Below are 20,597 nucleotides of genomic sequence, written 5' to 3' on the forward strand. Positions count from 1 at the left end.
GGTTGAATATGAATTTTCTTCATCTACAGAGAAACAGACATTCAAAATGGGTAACACATATGCTAATGCATAGACGAGTCTGTGTGTGTCTGTGTTTTGGGGATGGTGCTGACATCTGTGTAGGACATGTTAGACTGAGACTGACTTTTCAATAGCTGTTGGAGTGGAGACTGATACTGCTCTCCAACCTGGGGTAAATTCTCCTCAATTCCAGTTTCTTTGTGCATTAGCAATTACTTTCAAATGTTTAAAACTCAACAGCAGTTGCCAAAATCTGTGTTGCCTCCCAAGGAAATGCTCTTAATTTCTTCGGGTTTAGATTCCAAATACGTGGCTAAACTAAGCTTGATGATAGCTGAGGTTTGGTTTTAAGCAGATTGTGAGTCCACGCACAAAATTAGTGCCTGGAATATGTGCACAGCTGTGGCCATGCTGGGGCTATGTCTGTGGAAATGTAAAAATATTAGTCTTAAAAGAGATTAATCTTTTCCACATTTCCTGCTATGGTTGGAGGTGATTTCCACATTGTTTTATTCTTGGCTGTCTCAGTGCTCTGAGTCCTCCTGCCTGAGAATCTCTCCTTGCAGTGATTTTACAGCCTCATGTATTATGTACACGTGAAAAATGGTTGGGTAAGAGGTTTCATAGTTTCAACCAGAAAACAAATATATAAAGTCACTAGAAAGTAGCTTTTATGAAGAAAGGCTCACATATACCATAAAAGCAACCAGAAGGATCTCTGAATGAGATATAAAGGGAATTGCTGTGAGCAGAAGTAAACTGAAACTGGGTCTTCCTCTTTGATTTTAAGACTTTATGTTTTAATACCTGTGAAATACAAGTGCCCGTATGCACCTCACTGGTTCTGCAAGCTTCCCACTCCCTTTTTTACAACACCGTGTGCAGTCTCAGAGTCACATAAAGTTGTCAGATGCACGAGGATGTTTCTTGCAGCCCTGTCCCTGTAGCGGTGGTGAAACATCACTTAGGCTGGAAAGTGAAGGAGAATATTGCATTGCTTCAAAACTGTAAGGAGAGGGTTATAAAATTATCATGCCTGTAAATTCCAGATGTGAGCCATATGATTGCAAAGCCCTTCTCTCTGTCCTTGTTTAAATTGACTCTTTCCTAAGCCTCCTCAACATCTGTCTACCCTGAAAGTTCAATTTTCCCTGTGCTCAATCACATGCACAGTGTACACCTTGTGCTGGGACTAAAAGGTCTTTTGAAAAAAACATTATGCAACTGATGAAGTGTTTGCTTAGGATTAGGTGCTGAGGCTAATATAAGTATTAAAAAGTGTCTCTGGCCGCTGTCCTGTGTCGCAATGGCCTCGTATTTCCTCTTTTCTGAAGACGGATGTTCATCTGGTTTGAGTGGCTTTTGTCCTATTCCCTGGGCAAAAAAAAAAAAAAAAAGAAAGAGGCATACTGGGCTTTTAAAGATGGAAAGTTATGCAGCAGTGCTAAATATATCAGTATTTCTTGGACCTGAACTTCCCAGGATATGCTGTTCCAGCAGCACTTCCAGCACAAATTCAAAAAAGGCAAGTCTGCTTGTAAGCACTTCGGGGTTTTGTTTTGAAATAGGGAGGTATATCCACGTGTCAGGCTTTGGGGAGGCTGGAGCTGCGTTTGGGGAGCCCACCTCTGCACTGTCGGGTTGAGCCCGCGCGAGGCATTCGGACACGTGTCCTCGGCCCGAGAACGATCGAGTTACACGCCTTGAGCTTTGCCATAGTAGCAGAGGAAGGGAGAGTACAAAGGTTATAGAAAACAAAACATTAATTTTCTTGACCAGCTGTGTTACAAGCAAAGTGCAGCTTATTTATACCCACGGCATACTGTTCATAAATCAGGCCTGCTCACCAGCAATGCATTTAATGAGAACTATTAAATGGTTTCATGATGTACTCATCGTTACCATCTGATAAAAGCCAGTGCTCCCTCCGAGGACCAGGACTTTTCAATTGCAGCTTTTTATGCTCAGGGAAGGAGGTGCGGGGGAAACAAAGCCTTCGGCAGCGTCAGACGTGTTCTGCAAACGTCTCTGCAGGCACATTGTGTCGGGAGGATTGATCGCTCGCTCAGACTGAGCTCAAGAGTCTTGCAGCTTTTAATTAGGGCGATGGGCCGGTGACGTGAATAGCCCTTTGGTTTTATGTAATACCTTTCATGTAGAAAATACCCAATTCTGCTCTTGCTTCCATCCACTAGTGTAAATCCCAGCATCGCTGGCTCAGGTGGGTGTCGCTCCCCAGGGATGTGTCAGGCCAGACCCCATCCCGCGGCCCACGATGAAGCTGGGAAGCTCCAAGGTATCCGTGCACGGGCCCTGCGTGGGATCCCACAACCCCCTGGATCCCACCAGATTTCCAAGCAGGAGAGGCTGGAGCCGATGGCTGCGCAGAGCCCTGTGAGGGCTCCTTTGTCAAGGGCATACCCAAGCATTAAAATAACGGGGATGGCTAATTTATGTGAGAAGGTTTTCTATGACTCAATGGGGAGGGCATTGCTGCCCAGAGGCTTGCCCCTCTCAAAGTGTTTAATTGCTACTCAGAGGCTGGATTCGGCAGCTCCCATTCTCTGATACTTTCTGTCTCTGTCAATAAAACTGGAGAGGCTCATGCTTTATAACAAAGATGTTTATCTTGCCCAAATTTGTGGGAAGCTCTAGGAGGCTGTCGTTTCTTACTGCATAGCTTTAATAGGGTAAACAGTTGCTGTTACTTAGTTTCCAGCCAGATTTTCTGAATGGGGGCTGGGAGAAGGATGCCTTAATTAATCCTTTGGGAAAGTGGTTGGGATTCTGGCTTCTTGTTTTGGGTTCGCATCTAAATAGCAACTCCCAGATTCAGAGTAGTGAAATTCAGGTCCAAATGTCACCTTGCATTTCTGCATCTCTCCGATGGGTAATTTTTCTTCCTCCTTCAAGCAACCTGCCCCATTATACCCAGTGAAGTTGTTGCTGCCAGTCTCTGAAGACTGCCTCTGCCAGCATGCCAGGGCATCAGCAGTCTATGAATATCTGTGGGCCAGATTAAATAGTGTTTTATTCCTCCTGTGAAGTAATCCATGGTAATGGCTACTGGATAGTTAGTATAAATGTCTCAAGAGACTATAGTCGAGTCAAAAGAAAAGGTCTCTGTACATGTATTGGCTGCTTTGAGCAGGGGCTATTGAATTTAGCTTAGGAAGGTACCAAATGTTCATTTTTCTACCTGTTTTTAATCATGCTGACAGTCTAGATACAGCAGCCGTATGGAGGACAGCCTTCAGGAAAGTGAGATGGCCCCTGCATGGCGCAGTCCCCACAGGCTGTGGGTGCAGGTGGGCTGCTGAGGAGCTGGCGTTGAGTGCCCATGTGCTGGCAGCCCTGCGGCATGCAGCCCTCCTGCTTCCTTACTTCAGGGGGACCCTGGAGAGATCTCTCTGTTGAGGGATCTCTCTATTGAGGGATCACTCTGTTGATTTCCACACCCCACACCCCCCCAAAGACAGTGCCATTTCTTGGGGAGGAATTATTAAAATCCTGTGTGTGAACAGCAGCCTGGTTTAGCATTGACTTAAGGTTTGTCTTCATCAGCAAATAATTTTCAGTAGAGCATGATTTCACCATAGTATTTACTGTGATCTGATAATTACCTGAGAACCCCAGTTTATTTTGCCTAAATGTTAATTAAACATTTTTCATGCCCTTTCTCATATTATCTGGTTTCTTGGAATTTCCAGAGCTTTAACATTCTCTGAGCAGTATTTGCTGGGTTAGCTGCAAGAGCACAAAAAGTCTTTGTCTGGAGTCAGTGTGCTGACACGTGAAAGACTGCCATGGGATACAAGCTACCATTAGCCATAGAGGCTAATAGAGGTTAAAATCAGATTACGTGATGTAGGCAGAGTTAGCTTCAGAAATTGTAAGTTAGTGGTCACAGGCTGGATGGAAAACTTTTCTGTAGTGCTTAGTCCTAGGCAGAAGATGAAAGTCTTCCAGCAAACCTGGCTGGAGCGTCACTAACACATCATTTGACTTCTAAAGACTGGACAAGTGACTTCCAGAGTTAGGAAATATATTGAAGTCCCTGGAGCCAGGACTCAGGCAGATGCTATTCAAAGTCAGAGTTTGCGGATTGCCTCTAGCAATTATCCATAGTTATGTTTTGTAATTTTAATTTTGCAGAATTTCCCACATTGTTTATAACTAGAGTTAAAACCAGGAGCACAACAGAGACAGCTGCTCTCCCAAGCCACACGCCTGTTTTTTCCTTTGGTTTTTTTTTTTTCTGTTTGCTTTTTTGTTGTGTAAGATTTTAAGTCTGGCTCATGCTAACCTGGTTGCCATCCACCAAAATTTTTCTCCTGTAAATAACCTCTCTTCACCTTGAGGGTATTATTTCCCATGGGTCCCATCAGGTGGGAAACAGCAGGCGCCTGCCTCGGTGTCCTTGCCCACGGTGCCTCAGGAGCTTGTCTCATCTTACTTAATATTAATGAATAATCAAGCATAGGTAACTACTAACCAAATCGTATCAGAGTCCATATCAAAAGCACATTATCTAGAAATCCAGGGCTCTGGGTACAGGCGTGTGACAAACACACGCCCATGGGGCACCCTGGAACACAACCCGGTATTGCCCAAGGGAGAGGTGTCACATGAATATCACCTCCAATGCTAAAAGCAACGTACTTGTGGAAGCCTGAAGTCCACAGCAGCCTAGACCCCGTCTTAGTGATGTTAAATTGGGCAAAAAGTAGAAGTATAAAAAAGGAGATTTGGTAGCGAAAGAATGAAGGCAGATGCAGAGCTCAGGAAAATATTCCTGCACCAGAATATCCAGAGTAACCGAGAGACCTCCTCAATGCTGGAAAAAACTCAGCTTAGCCTCCTGGTGACTTCTGAGGGCTATTTTAAGACATAGATGTTTTTACTTCGTTTTTACCTCAGTGTTGTAGATCTCCATAAGGGAAGGTTGGAAAACGACTTCTTGAAGCGTAACCGAAGTGAAGGGTCATGCGGGTGGCAGCTGCCAGACCTGTGGGTTTTAGGATTTGCACAGCCTGCGGGTTTTAGCCTCCGCTTTGGAAGCTGAATCAATATTTTGTTAGGTTTTGCAGCAGAAGGACACCTAGGTAGCTTTTTTTCAGTGCTTTTTCTTCACACTGAGATTCTTCAGCCTGGGTTGGGGGTAGCGCTCTTCCTCAGGATTCACCCACTCCTGTGACCCATAAGAGGATTTCACACCTGACTTTACAAAGCAGCGAAACTGGCTGCTGGACTTAGTTACAAGTCAGGGCTTGGCCTTCGAGGGAACGTGGAGGAAGGCCTGCTCCCACCAGCGCCTCCCCGCAGGCAGCAGGTTGTAGCTGTTCTAGGGGCACGCGTGCATCTTCTTGGTCTTTTTTTTTTTTTAAGCAACATAAAATCCAAGAGGGTGTAGAAGGGAGACACAGGTTTGAAGGTTGGAGGAAATGCCTTGCATTTGGGAGTGAAAAATTTTTGTGCACGTATTTAGATGTGGATATTGTTCAGCTGCAAACAAAGAAGGTTAATGGATATGTCCTGTCCCACAGTTGTATTATTAGGTCAGTACAGGACATCTTTAGCCTGTACTGGCTAATTATTAAATTCAGATACATGCAGTCATAAAACCTGCAGAGTTTTCTTACGTAGTCAGCTACTTGAGCAGCTTGCACCAAACACATGCAATATTCTTAAATGATCATTGCTTTCTCAAGACATGCCCATTTGTATGGCCTTTGGACAACTCCAGGCTGCCCTGCTGTTTCCATCCAGCATGAATGTATGAAATGGGTGTGAGGTGCATAAACAGGTCTGGAGGAAGGTTTTCCATTAGCTGCAGGTAGTAATTTATGGTGGGAAAGCAACAGGCAATTAAACCCCTTACATTGCTGAGCATTAATGTATAGTGCTGTAAGTTAGAACATTTCTCTTAATGTTTTACTTAATGAAAATGAAGTCTCTCTCTGTACGGTCTAGCAAAATCCTTCCCACAAAAGGGCTTGAGTGGTTTGTTTCAAAAATTTCTTTATGATACTTATATACCCACATAGTACACACACACACACACATGGAGCCTACATTTCAAGTCTTCATTGTAGACTGGGAAAAAACCACAGGAAGGATTGATTAGCCCTCCACAGATTGATCGGTGCTGTCTTGAATGCATTTTGAAAGGTGTTGAGTTTGTTGGGTTGTTTTTAACTTCATAGACAAATATCTCCACCCTAAGATGCCTTGCAAGAATTTAGCTATATGTACAGAGAATACAGTCTTCTTGGCTGTCCCATCCCCAGTATGAAGTGATCCTTTGAAGCATTTTAAGTAGCAGATTTTCTCAAAGGTATCAAGCATGCTATGTAAATAAACTTCATTTCAAGCCAGGTTGGGTTACAGAAGGAGCTGGTCCACAGCTAAACAAGTATTATGGGCCTTTCATTCTCTGAAGGATTAGTCTTGAAGCTGATGTGAAAGGAGAAAACTAGTCTCGACAGAAATGCTCAGATAAAAGCAAATACTACAGATACCAAGAAGGTAAAGCAGTCTTCAGACCATTGTTCTTGTTTATCTGGGTTTTCTCCTGCTCTGTTTTAAAACTGTAAGTCTTTTTAATACCTAAGAAATGTACCAAGTTTAGTCTGATCCTAAGAAATACTACTTACCGTCCTTAAGCAGGTAGTACAGCAGTGGAAACTGAGCTGCTGCAATAGCCTTACCAGTGCATTGAGGCCATCATGAGAAATGCAGTTTTGTACTCTCCTGTGACTTACAGACTTTTTCAGTTTTCCCTTGGGAGAGGTCAAATACCTGTCATGGAAAAATCTTGCATGTGTGTTGCACTGGAGGATGAGTTGTCATTCCCCCTCACCCCCCCTTTCATTCACAGTTTTTCTGGGTGCCTCACACAGCCTGATTGTTGGCTTCTAGGTCTTGGAGCTGGTGAAGAACTGACTCAGAAACGATCTTAGCCTTATGAGGATGAAAGTGGCAGGGTCTGAAAACAAAGTGATGGCAGTGGTGGTGCCTGGTGCCACTGTTCTGAGCGTGCTAGGTGCGGTACAAACCCAGTAACGTCAGAGACCTGATGATTTTGTGGTTTCAGGCTGTGGTTTGCACATGTGAGTAACAGCCAGCAATCAACTGTCATGGGGAAGTATCAAGTCAGTCCCACACAACCTAATTTAAAGAAGCTATTTGGATGTGGCCACGGTATTTGTTAGCCATTATATTTTTGAAAGTGGAGGCCGGGGACCAATGGGGAGGATGGTGCTGGAGGCTGTGCAGGTTCAGCACAGGACACAGACCTTACCTGTGCAGAGCTTACAGGCCCCGAGCTGAAACCAAGCATCCTAGATGCTTTACTGCATCAGTCAGTTGGTTCAAATTTGGGATTATTTCTTTGACAGTGTAGAGCAAAATCCCTCTTAACTTGACTGGAACTAGGTGTTTGACAAAACTCTTGGAAGACTTGAGTGGGGTTTGTGCTGATTCTGCACTGTGCGTGTGCTGAAGCACACTGCAAGTCAAACACACCAGCAACCTTCATCTGAGGAGCTGTAACTCAAAGCTGGAAGGAAGTGGGTATAAACCTTGGACTATTCTCCTGGTCCAAGCAGAGGGCTGGCCGCCAGGAGTGCTGGGGATTTAATCCTTACACTAACAATGTTAGCTTAACATACTTTCCGTAATCCATTCTTAAGCACAAACGTAGATGTGGTTTGACACCTTGAAAAATGTGCTAGCTGGCTTTCCTCAGCCTGGCTCTCCCTCCCATGTCCTGTCTGATGCGAGGACCAGGTGGAAGAGAGCCAGGAGGCGAAGGAAGACGCCGTGGCCGTCCCTGCTGCCTCCCTGCGCGGCTGCAGTAAGCGTGTTTCCAGGGCAGCGGTGCTGCACGTTTCCTGCTACGCTTCCAAAGAGCTTGAGATACTTGGACAAAGCACAATCCATAAATGCAGCATGTCATCATTCTCTGAACAGCTTCCCATCTTTGTGAACGTAATCAACAGAGGACATCCTGCATTTCTCTGGAGAGAGCTAGCCTAGCCTAAGATCTCAATTACCAGTTAAAAAAGAAAAGGGGTCCAGTCTGGGCTTCCTATTGCTGGTCTGTACAGGATTGTATTGTTTTCTGTTGGATTTAGAAGCTCGTTCCCCAGCGGCCCTGTACAGTAGCCCAGAGGCTGCAGGCACACAGCACAAGGCTTATTTCATTACCTGCTCAGCTGCCAGGCAGGCCTGGTTTTCTCATGGCTGAAACAAAGCAAAAAGCAAAGCTGTTGATCAGCTCCATCGCTTCAAGCAGCTGACACAGGCTCTGAAAAATACATATAGCTCTGTGGGCTGCCACCTTTGGGGAGTCGTATGCCAGAGGACCAGAAGGAGCTGCTGTCTGGGTGATGTGCACACGGAGCTGTTTTCCTTGCTTGAGCAATCCCTGCTTTTATAACAGCCACTGGTAGAGGCTGGAAAGGGTTCAGAATAATCCATGGAAAGGTGTTATTTAAAACAAGAAAATCATATTGTAGAAGAAGTTCAACATCACCAAGTGAAGGCTGCATTGCTGTAGGCACTGTGCAGATAGGAAAGGATTCTCCCTTGTCCAAAAGCTCATCGCCTTTACTGCAAACAGTGCTGTGTAGATACATTTATAGGTGTGCAGATATTGGTAAAAAGTATTCCCTAGGCAAATGAAGTTTCATCTCCTTGGCACTGTGGCCATGGAAGCAAAGGCAGGCAGACATTCACAGCATGCAAACTTCCAAAGAGATTATGAAGATCTTATTTACAGAGTGGCTTAAGCAAATGAGCCATAATTTGAAATAACTGTAGCAGAGTTTCTGCTTTAGAAGGGACAGAAGTTTCTGAGAAGCACACCCAAGTTATTTGGGTGGGTTCTGTGTGCTCAGGTGGCTCTGAGCCCTTTCAGAAGTCATAAATAATGCACTGACTCAAAGCTTAGGCTGAACTCTTGCTGGTTATTCCAAATATATATTCCCTTGTGTTATATCAGTTAAAAGCATGAGCGTGTTTAGAAACAGGTGGGTTCCTGACATCCTGGAGTGTAGTGGGGTCGGATGGGCTATTCCTGTCTGCTCTGGGAGGAGGAGAAGTCAGAGACCCCATGGAGAATTCCTGCTGTGCCGGGGTTGCTGTGTGACCAGCCTTGCTGAAGCTGAGCAGCTTTGCAGCTGAAGACGCAGAGCGTGCCTTAATTTTCCAGTGTAGGTGCTTTTTTGGTTTCTCACATTGAGAAAGGATTTGGAGCAGGGAGGTGCTGGTTCCCAAGACGTGCGTGAATTGGCTGTTCCTGCCCTTTGGAAGGAGAGCTGGCTGCATGCGTGTCTGTCTGCTTGGGTTTCCTGGGAGTGGCACAGATACTTCATAGTTTCATTCTCATTTAAAATTAAGACTGATTTAGTGAGCACCATCTGAAGACAAATATTATTCTCCTTAGGGTAGCTCAAATTCTTGTCTGGTGAGAAACAGTCTTTTAATACTCTATCTTTGGGTGTCTTGTTTAGAGGGTTACATTATCAGTGCAGATTTGACCTAATACTTTTTAAATTAAACTTCTCCAAAACAGCATTGGAAATCTTAAATTAAAACTACTCTCTTTTGTAATCTGCAAAGCTCCTTTCTTGTTAGTATCTGGAGCTACCAGAGTTGTGTGACTTAAATCTCTATGCGATGCTTTGCAAATGCAGAAGCCAGGATTCATTTTACACGTTTCGTATGGATTTTGTAAGCAGTGTATTAAAGCAAAGCAGTGAAATACTCTCTTAGGTTAAAGTCTTTAACAGTGCCTAACAGAGTAAGAGACCTGAGCACCACTGAGCTTCAAATTCAGCCCTTGAAATTAATCTTTCCCACTCTTGTGTAATATTAAGTGCCATTAATAGCTAATGCATCGGTTGCATTTAAGATGCACATCTGTTTGTATATATGCACGAAGAAAGCATTTATGTCCAAATTCTTTCTCAGGGGCATTTAAATTTATTTTCTACTGAATTGAGTAAGGTCATTTGGCAAAGCCATGCAGGTCATCAATAATTAATCCAAGCAGGCAGAGCCGAGTCTCACGGTGCTTGCAAACACCCTGTTAGACTGGATAGTTTGGCAAAGCAGGGGCAGTTCTCAGATTTTCTCAGCGAACAGCAAATGTGCGTTTAACTTTTCAGGGGGAGAGGGAGACTTGCTTTTATTGAAAACAGCTGTGCTGTACTTGGGTTGCAGCACTAGGTGCATCCATATGTATGGTGCAGAACTTCTGCTCCCCCAGTTCTCCCCCATCCAGCCCGGGGGCCATTGCACTTACACAGACATGCCTGGCATATACAGTCCATTTCTACCCGGTGCTCGCAGACTGTGGTAACACAAGAGGTAGGATTTAGCTCGTCTAACTTTACCTAAACTTTATCTAAAAGTTAGACCAGATTCTTTAACCCTAGCTGTCAAAGAACTGGTTCTGGGGCACGAGCTTGTCATCTGTTTTAAATAGAGTCAGCAGGAAGAAAAATCATCTCTTCCAGAGGGTATTTCCTATCCAGACTTGTTTTCGAAGAAGATGGGATGAACATGGGATGAATACTCTTCCCTTTCCCCTTGGAGGGACATCTCTGTCCTGAGGAGGAGGCTTCCACAGAGGTTCAGGTGGCCAGCCTGGGCACAGCATCTTGCTTTTGGACAGACAACTCAGGGTGAAATGGGTCTGGGCCGGCGTGACGGGGGAAACACAAATGACCAAGGGCTGAATGGGCACCTCTGTGTTCTCAGTTGTTTATCTGTTTCCTCTAGCTGTATCATTTAGCCTCATAGAGTATGTTGCACAAATGTTACCAATACATGCCCTTACTGCATAAGATTAATTGAAATGGTTTCCACAAGGCTGAGGATGGCAGTCACAAATGCAGCAGCTGTAACCCTCTTCCATCCGAGCCTTTTCTGAAGAGTCTTATCAAGTATCCATCATCCCAAGCACTGAGCCAGACTGGCTTTTGAGCCATGATGGGAGGAAGCCTTTGGATTCTGGGGTGGATGGGACCGCAGCAGCCCCAGCTCAGAGCCCACACGGTGCCTTCAGCACGGGCAAAGGGACCAGAGCCCCGTGTGGCAGAAGGGACGAGTTGAGTGTCTCACTGTCCTGATGGCCACCAAGTTCCAGCTCTCCCTACAACACCAGCTGTCCCCAGGCCTCATGTGCTCAGGGACGAGCAGGCTGGGGACTAGTCCAAAACCAGAACAGGCGTGTGTGCTGTTCCCTCTGCTCCACTGTAACGCTGGTACGCACTCTTTTAACGCCTGGTCCCTGCTGAACTGCTTTTGCTTTACAAGATGAGAGAGCTCTGCAGTTTTGACAAGGAAAATTGCTGCCCAGATGCCTGAACACCAGTGCTTTGCTTGTTTAAATATTTGTTTAAATCAGCTTGACTTTCCAGTGCATTTTTGCATGAGGGGTTTTGGAGGTGGTGGAAAGAAGTCAGTTCTAATAAAATCTCATTCTCTGGTGTGATTACATGAGAGCCTTTAGCCAGCAGTACCCTCTGTCCCAATGGCAGCACTTCACATCACGTCTCCCTATTGCTGTCCTGCATTTCTTCATGCCTGTTTCTTACTTAAGATGAATCTATATATGTCCTATCCTCAGCCCGCACAAAGATTTTCAGGATTTCTAATCTCCAAAACTCTTAATCTGACGTGTTCACATGTACTGTATTTCCTGAGAGATAAATAAATAGGGATGAGCAGAGGAAAACAGCTGCCTGCATCATCTACTTCCTCAGTGGTGTATGTTCCAACAGCCAGTTTGTGCAGTGTATCCTGCAGAAATAGCAGGGATTGGGATTATTCAAGAGATAATTTACAACTGGTGTGAGTAAAGATCGGGCCTGTGAAAAGCAGTATTGGAAATATTGGTGTTGACCCTCTCCCAGGCTTTGCATGTGATATCCATGGAAGTTTGCCACTTCTAGCCTCCAGTTTATGATCTGTCCTGGTCACCTCTGCTCCTTTTACTTATTTATTTCAACAAAGCCCCACTTGCTTTCCCTGAACTGCTTCATATCTGCAGTTAGGATCACCATTTCCAACCTCCTCCTTGCTCCCCGATGTGATGTCCTGCACCAGATCTTGGCAAGTGCAGTTTAAAAAGAGCGGGTAGAAGACTGGGTAGAGCAAACTGCAGCAGGGATACCAAGCCCTCCCCCATGCACGTATTTTAGCCCTACCAGTATTCTCAGCATCCCCTTCTAAGCAGTTATTTCTGGAATTGTGTATCTGAGCTCATTAGAGCATCACTGTGCAGCCAGCTGATTAGAAACAAACACTCCACATTAAATTTTCAGCACGTGCACATTTGAAAAGTACAATCCTTCACCCTAGGAAGTGCCTTGAAATTCCGAAAAACAAAGATCTGGGGAATGTTTGCTAACATTTGCCAAGCATTTTTTTAAAAATTATTTTTAATTTTTAGGTAATTTATGCAGAAAGATAACTCCCTGTCCCCTCAATTTTAGTATTTTCCTGTATGTTGAGGTATATTGCCTGGAGAAGTGTTGTACCTAAACTGGTTTATTCTGCTCAGTTAAAACTGTAGCAGTTTAACATAAACGAGAACAATTAAGAAGCAAGCCCACAGACTTCCTTCAGGTGTTAGCAAACAATTTGGCTCTTAATTTCTACCTATTTGTGGATGCTTGAATTTAAATGAGTTGCAATTAAACACAATTAGCTGTGTGTGCAGTTCTGGGAGGCAAGAGAAGAGCAGTGGAGGTTGCTGGAAGCCTCTAACAGGGGTTTGATTTCCCTGGAGCTCTTGCTGGCCTGTTGGCCAGGAGGAGATGGCATGGCAAGGTTGTCTCGAGAGGCCACCGACTTCTGCAGCCACACAGAAGGCATCCTCAGCTGCATGGCTTGTAGTTAGGAGTTTCTGTTGATGGTGCCCACCTCTCCGAGCAAAAGCATCTTCCCAAATAATGGCAGCAAAGCAGAGGAAGGTGCTAGCTGCTTCATGAGGACAAACGTTCTGCCCTGGGTGCTGTCACAGCAGCTCTCCAAAATCTAGTGTTTGAACCACAAAAGCCTCTCTTCCTATTCCAGGGAGATCTGTCCATAACATGAGATACGGGGTCCAGGTACGGGGTTCCCTGAAGTTCTGGGACCTGCTCCAACACAGGGTGCGTTTAGTGGCTTTGGCGCAGGTTTGTCTCTCATTGCAACGTCAGGAAACGTGATCTACAGCCATTCATCAACTGCCCATCAGTGTGCTGTCAGTCACTGTGATTTATTTGGGTTTTCGGTGCCAAACTGATTAAATTGCACATTTCATAAAAACGAGAGTTTCACTTGTGGCGCTGAGTAAAATTACTGCATCTGTCCAAAGAAACCAGCAGAGGTTACAGTGTCTGTTTACATTCCCCATAAAGAAAATCTTGTTAAACTGCCTCACGTATTTTACAGCCATGGTAAGAGTCCCCGAAGAATACGCTGTCAGGAGAAATGGTTTCAAACTTTTTTATCTGATTTTATGCAGAAGGAGCACATGTTGTTTAATTGGGGAGTTAGTGGGAAGTCTGTGTGGTGACACAGAGAGATCCCGTTCCAAACAGGGGGAGAGTTGATGGGATGGGGTTTGCTGTCTCACAGAAAGCTGTGCTGCCAGAAAGGTCACCAATCGTGGGACACACAGCGTTACACAGATCAGGTTTGCCAAATGACTGCAGCTCTGTATGCTGGAATGTGAGATCATTTGTCTTTTTCAAATTAACTTTGGTGCCTTGCTTTGGCCCTGCGTGGTGTTTTTCCTACCCACCCCTATTTTTAAAGAACTATGTAAAAGCTAATTTTAACCTGTGATACTAATCTTGTGTTGATCAATCCCCACCTGCTCCTGTTTTCTGAAGTCAAGTTTCGGCAGGTCTTGGATTGAGCTGGATTCTGGGGCTGTTTCCATCCCCGTGGCCATAACTATCCATGTCAGCTACCTCCACTTAGACTTTTATCTGCTAAATATTTTGTCCACACAGTAATCCAGCTGTTTCCTTTTTGTTCCCCATATGTTTTGTTGGAAATGAGTGCAAGCAAAGCGCTGAGAAAGTCATTCCAAAGGCAATATGAAGTTTCTTAGGACAGCATGGGGTGAGGGTTTGGTGCTCAGACACCCCCTCCTTTCTCCCGATGGGACTGTTGGCTTCCAGCTCGGCAGGACATCTCCGGCACCCAGCCACATGCTTTGCTTCACAGACGTTCTGCAGCTCCAATTCCCTTTGCAGAAATGGTCCCCCAGGTCCCCCAGGACCTGCCAGGAGCATTCAATGCCCACCTCGACCCACAGACTAAACCCAGAGTTCCAACTGGTATGGGAAAGACAAGGGTTAACTCAAAGTCTGTGTATTTTAGGACATCTTTTTACACTGTCCCTGGCAATGTTCTCTTCTGCATGTATTTGCTTCATTGACTTTAAAGACTCCTGGTAGTTCCCGCAGAGGACTGTACAAACCAGCATAGATCCCTTTATCCCTCACAGATACTCAAGTGCATCTGGGTGAACCGTCGCAGAAAATTACATGGAAGGTTGGGGCAATTCAAGGCCTTTCCTGATAGCTGAGTCTAGGTAGGGAATTTAGCTTCTCAGAACAGACCTATCCAAGTGGAAATCAAACCCAGGCAGTAAGTGAACCTTCTTATTCTTGCAAAAGTTGATTTTTCGCTGCCCTTTATGATCTAGGATTTGGTTTTATGCTTCTCCAGGAGGAAGCCATCCCTCTATGCTAGTCAATGGCCCTGGTACCATGCTGGAGCTTCTCTTACCAAGTGACCGAGTGAAGAGTTAAAATTGCAGAGCCAGTTTGCTGCAGCACCCTGCTGCTTCCTTGATGTCTCAGACTGAAGCATTGATCTGAACTAACCAGTTAAGTATGGGCGGAGGATCAGGCTGGGAGCACATGGGGCTATAGATAGCTGCTGAGCTTTGCAGCACCGACAGTGATAAATGCTCCCTGGGAGAGGGGGATGTTTATTCATCTCCTGAGGATGACTTGATGGACGTGAGTAACTACTGAGTCTCAAGACCTCTGTCCATGTTGCATCATGCTAAAGATACTTCATATCTTTAATGTGTTGTAACGTACAGATCACTTTGGATGTTTTTTTTCCTTTGAAGAACATACTCTCCTAACACTGCCCAATACACAGAAGGGCAGGCACAGATCATGTGTCCCTGGAGGGACCAAGAAGGATCACCTTGGATTTCAGAGGGTCCCTGTGCTAAGCCATTCTTTCCTTGACCACTTTGTATACTAGCCAGGTGGCCACCCAGAGCCAACACAGAAAAGAAGTGCCACATTTCACTGCTGTCACGGCCAACTTGGGCTGGGAAACATTCCTTGTGTACTCAATCTGCGCTGTGGTGCTCAGCTTCTCCAAGGAGTCCTGCTTTACCGAAGAGAGTGTTTCCCAAGGCTGGAGTTGATTTTTCACAAGCGAGTTTGTGCACTGGCCAAGACTGCTGACAGCTCAATATTCAGCTACAGAATATAATTTTCTGTCATTTTGATTTATGTTCTTCTCTGCAACCAGAGTCCCACATGTAAAACAAGATCAGAAGGAGTTTATCTTAAAGTTAGCTCCATGCGAGTTTATTCTTCAACTGACCTAGCAAATTAAAGATATTTTTAGATTTTAAAAATTTGTTTCTGGGATATGAAAGAGAAAAGTACTAAAAAGTAACCTCCGCTGTCAGCTTTGTGACCTGCTGTTGTGAAGTCTGCCACATGCAATGCACAGAGGGTCATTGTCACTGGAAGAGGAGCCAAAATGAAACCATGAGAGCGAGATCTACTCTCGGCCAGAGTTTCCACCTGCACCCTGTGGCCCTGCCCAGGGAGGCTCAGACACACCAAAGCAGTGCTCAGGACACCAGTGCTGAGTTCCAGAGCTCCACTGAAGGGCATCTTAAAACTCCCAATAACTGGAGGTTTCTCCTGGGAAACAGCCCCAATCCCCTGGGGAAGAGGCTGGTGTGGGACCATGGTCTCTGCTCCCATCAGATGGCAGAAGAAGGGCTCATCCTCCAGCATCTTGGGTTTGCTCAGAGGTTTTATGGCAGAACTCCCTCTTCTCCCTCACTTCTGGCACCCAGACTTGGGCTCCTGGATTGTTCTGCTACATTTGGAGTGTTGCTTCTTGGCATTAGAGTTGGGGGATTATTACTTGCAGTTTCCTTTCGACAGATGCTTAAAAGAGCAATACTGAGCTAGAGGGGGGGAAAAAAATCCCCCATCACTCGGCTATTTGTGTGCAGTTGTGTGAGCTACAAAGCGTTCTGCGAGACAAAGGAAGAGGCCACATGAAACAGCTCTTGGGTTGGCACTGACAGGAATAAAAGCTCCCAGCACAGCCCTAGGAAAAGGCAAGAGAGCAGGGAAGTGTGTTTTATTCCAGTTCTCTGCTTTCCTACAGAGTTCAGACAATTTTATTTATTGCATTTCCCCCTGCTTAGCAGCGATGAGCATATAGGTAATCTAAGACATATGACATGTCTGAAAAGCAACTCCAAAAAGTGCCATGGGCTGAAATGAAGCCGGAGGGGGGGGGGTGTAGGGACGGCCGGCGTGGGGACAGCGTGGTGTCACGGGGCTGGTCCCCACCACGGGGGAAAGCGAGGTCCTGGCTGGAGCCGAGCCAGGCAGGGGAGGCACCTGATGAACTGCTGCACCCTGTCTGCGTTAAGGGGAGACATCTCTGTGTAAGGGCTCTGTATTCCTCTTGTTTTCTTCTGGATAACACCAGTAAAGCATTATTAAAACTATTGAAACTGTTATGTTGTGAGTGAGGCCGTCTGTCTGCAGCATGGGGAGCAGAAGAGTATCTTAGGGGCTCCCAGCTGTAACCCTGTCAGGTATTGGACTGCAAAGCAGAAGAGAAATAATCAGGTTCAGGTTCGGATGAATAATAGGGGTACAGCAGATAAAAATGACCCCAGCGGTCCCGTGGGGCGGTTGGGCAACATGTGGGGGTGAACTTGTTGCTCTCTGGGAGCTAAGGTGGGTTTTATTTACCTTGCTGGAGCCAGGCATTGGTGGTTGGCCAATCTGTGTGGTGTGATGACATTTTATTTGGACAAATAGATAAAAATACCTTATTTCCTAGTTTGCTTTACTATATATATATATATATATACACACATACACACGCCTTCCACAGCACACATTTAGCATATACAGGGCATTTCCTTGATGACTGGCATTTAGCGACTGAGTTACAGGTGGATTTCTGTATAGTCAGCACAGATACCAGTCACAAAAATCCTTTTCATAGATCAAAGAGTGCTGTGCAATTGAAATTTTCTTGTAGAAGTGTTCATTTCAAGCAGTTCTTAAAATTTTCTCCTAATGTATAAGCTAGAAAAGAAACATTTTTCAGGGTGTAAAATGGAAAGTTTTGTTCACTACTTTGTTCAGATCTCCACTCAAATTAAGGATTATTGCTGAGAAATTAGTATTTCCCCACCCAGCCCCCAAAGGTATTTCTGTATTCCTAAAAGGCACTTGGTTAAATCAGAGGCTAAGCAATAATTGCCACCTAAGAGATGGATATATACTGGATTTTTACTTGCTTTATATATGAAGGTTTTTCTCCATTGTATATTATAACTTCCTTTACCTTCTGCAATCTAAATTCTTCAGTTGAGGAAAACCTAAAACCCACCATAATTACTGTTCTTATTGCACCCTAGCCCTGTAACAGGATGGAACTTGGTTAATTATATAAGACCCATGGAATAACCTTCCACCTTTTAAATAAGATGCTTTTATGACAGCCACCACCAATGTAGAGTCTGTTTTCATGGAGCCATCGTCCTTGTGCCAGACATGGCTTTGCAGGTGACACAAGGAATGCTGAATATCGGTGGGTTTTATTTTTCCCAGTTGCATACTGTAACTTTGCAGCAAGCAAAATCTCGAGCAGCGCGAGCTCCCGAAAGAGGCCGTGGCTTTGTGAGGAGCTCGTTGTGCTCAGATGTGAAGAGCACGGCTGAAAAATGAACAGAAAGGAAATAGCCCTGGGGAGCTTCAGTGCTGGAAGTGAAGAAATAATTTGGTACTTGTACAGACAAGTGCTCACCAAATTCTGCACATCATAAATAATAATAATAATCATCTCTCTGCCTCCCATGCATCCAATGGGAAATGCATCTTCCCCTCTGAGAAAATGGCCTGTGCTAAATAAAGGTTTGCCCTTTACAGGGAGCAGGAGAGACGGGAGGTGGACGTCAGGGCTCTCATCTCTTTCCCAAAGGAAAGCCATTAAGCGTATAAAATACATATGTTTTCTCTTCAGCAGCTGTTGGGTTTCTCAGCCCAAGAGCCAGGACCACGAGGTTTGGAAAATTTCTGCCTCCCACATCTGCCCCCCTTCCCACCAGCAATGCTGCTGAGTCAGTAAAACGGGATTGTGCATCTGCACCTCGTTAGGCCAGTACCTCTAATTAAACATTGGCAAAAAAATGGCTTCAAGCTGCTCTGCTTTGGGGTGGTGACTCACAGTGGAGGGTGAGTCCAACCCTTTTCATGGTACCATCTGAAACCACCGCTGTTAGATTTATAAGACGGTGGTCCTGCAGAATTAAACCCTGACAGGGCCTTCCCATTCGCTGAAGCTACGTACAGACCTTCCGTGTGTCGAGGTCGGAAGTGAGTTTTTCTTTACCTATTTCTAGAGAATACCATGGGAGAATAATTATTTGCACAGTTTCATAGGATCCTAGGCTTGCAGTGAAGTGTCCTCACAGTGATCCCTGTCTGATAATCCTATTGCCTGAACGTAACTAACCTGCCACGTAAAATGCAGTGCATTAATTTGGATTAGTTAACGACATAGGTTGTTTTCCATACAAAGCTTTGCGAAGTTTTGCCCAGCTCTGTTGTACATGGGGTCTGCCATAGCGTGCAGGGAAGACCTGGGTATAGAGAAGGGGGAAAAGGGGAAGAAAGAAGAGAAAGAAACGTGAAACCAGGCTCACCTGAGGATGCTCCATCTGGGGCCACCTTGGTGCTGCCCTGGGCTCTGCGTGCAGGGGCTTGGGACCTGGTTGGGAGCTTGTCCTTGCTCAGCTGTGCCCTTGTGTCCTTTGCAGGCCTTGCGATGAAAACCACCCCCACGTGGAGCCTGACGCGTACGTGAACAACCTCGCCGAAGCGGTTGACATTATCCTCCAGCAGCTGTAAAACCGCCGGCGCTGCGGGCGATCGGAAGGAACGGGGATGAGGCCTCGCTTGCAGCCCCACCACGAGACCCCTTCGTCTTCTCCCCCCTCCACCTGACACAAACAGACCCACACCCAGCCTTGCCCGGGGTGGTGAACACCTGCGTTCCTAAATATTTCACCTAACTCTGCTAAAATTGATCTGCTGACCTCATCAAAGGGAACGCCAACCCTGCTGTCCTCCGGCACAGATTCTGAAATCAGGTGAAATCAGCTCTCCCAAAACACGAAGCTCTTCCCCAGCTGGGGCTGAGCCTTGTCAGCCCGAGGGGAGCCCTGAGGGTGGTGAGGGGCTACTGCCTCCTCCAGGCCATGCTGGGGGGGGGCTGTACCCTCTTTAACTCTTTCCTTACACCAGGGACACAGCCTGGAGGTGGCCGGTTGTGAAATGGGGGAACCCAACACCCCTTTTCTAGCAGGCATTTCTGTTTAACTCACCCATACTGTGCCTTTCGGGGCACCTGAGATGGGATGGGGGGTATCCTTGAGAGGTGATGGAGGCCACCAACCCCTGGGCTGGGGTGTGCCGGCCCAGCAGGATCCCGTGTACGCCTCTCACTGTGGGCACCACAAAAACCCCAAGGAAGGGGACAGCCCCGTGCCCTTGGCAAGCCGATAACTGCGTTTCTGCCACGATTAAGCCCCTGTCTGGCACCACCCAGGGTTAGGGCTGGGGAATCTGGTAACGCTGTGACTCATTCCGGAACAATGACGCCGTCCTGTTGGGAATAAACCTCATCCTGCAGATCTGGCCCGTTTGTTGTTGTGTTCCATCCCATCAGCGCTGTCAGGGATGTGTTGAGGATCTGAAATTCTTTTCCTTGGCTGGAATAAGCTGACGAGGGTCATGATAGGTTTTTCCTTCTCTCCGTGGAGGGTCTTGTGGGCAGATATGGCTTTTGGGGGAGGGACGGGGGTTTTTTACCCCTTTCCATTGAAATCCTGGCCATGCAGCCAGGGCCTCTTGCCCACCCAGCACCCACCACATCAGTTTGGCCCCAGCTCAGCCCCATCCTGCTGCTAGAGAATGCTCAGCATGTGCAGGGCTGTCAGGCCCTGCTCCAGTGAGCGGGTATGGCCATGAGATTTGTACTTTTTTTAAAAAAACAGAGTACGCCTTTATCTGAGGAGGAGTGGCTGGGAAGCTGCCAGAGAGGGACCTGGGGGTGTTGATTGCTATCTGCCTGAGCATGAGCCAGCAGTGTGCCCAGGTGGCCAAGAAGGCCAATGGGATCCTGGCTTGTATCAGCAATAGTGTGGCCAGCAGGGACAGGGAAGGGATCTGACCTCTGTACTCGGCACTGATGAGGCTGCACCT

General features: G+C 46.0%; 1 protein-coding gene across 2 annotated transcripts in view; it reads left to right on the forward strand.

Moving 5' to 3' along the window:
• The window catches only part of LHPP (phospholysine phosphohistidine inorganic pyrophosphate phosphatase), a 90,529-nt gene extending 70,505 nt beyond the window's left edge, over window positions 1-20,024 (forward strand). For both annotated transcript variants that reach the window (XM_074907929.1, XM_074907930.1), the window contains one exon: window positions 19,151-20,024. In XM_074907929.1, the coding sequence (XP_074764030.1) occupies window positions 19,151-19,241 (91 nt within the window). In that variant the 3' untranslated portion in view covers window positions 19,242-20,024. The remainder of the gene's footprint in view (window positions 1-19,150) is intronic.
• The last annotated feature ends 573 nt before the right edge of the window (window positions 20,025-20,597 follow it).

This window comes from Athene noctua, chromosome 5 (genome assembly GCF_965140245.1).
Source record: "Athene noctua chromosome 5, bAthNoc1.hap1.1, whole genome shotgun sequence".
Classification (NCBI taxonomy): domain Eukaryota; kingdom Metazoa; phylum Chordata; class Aves; order Strigiformes; family Strigidae; genus Athene; species Athene noctua.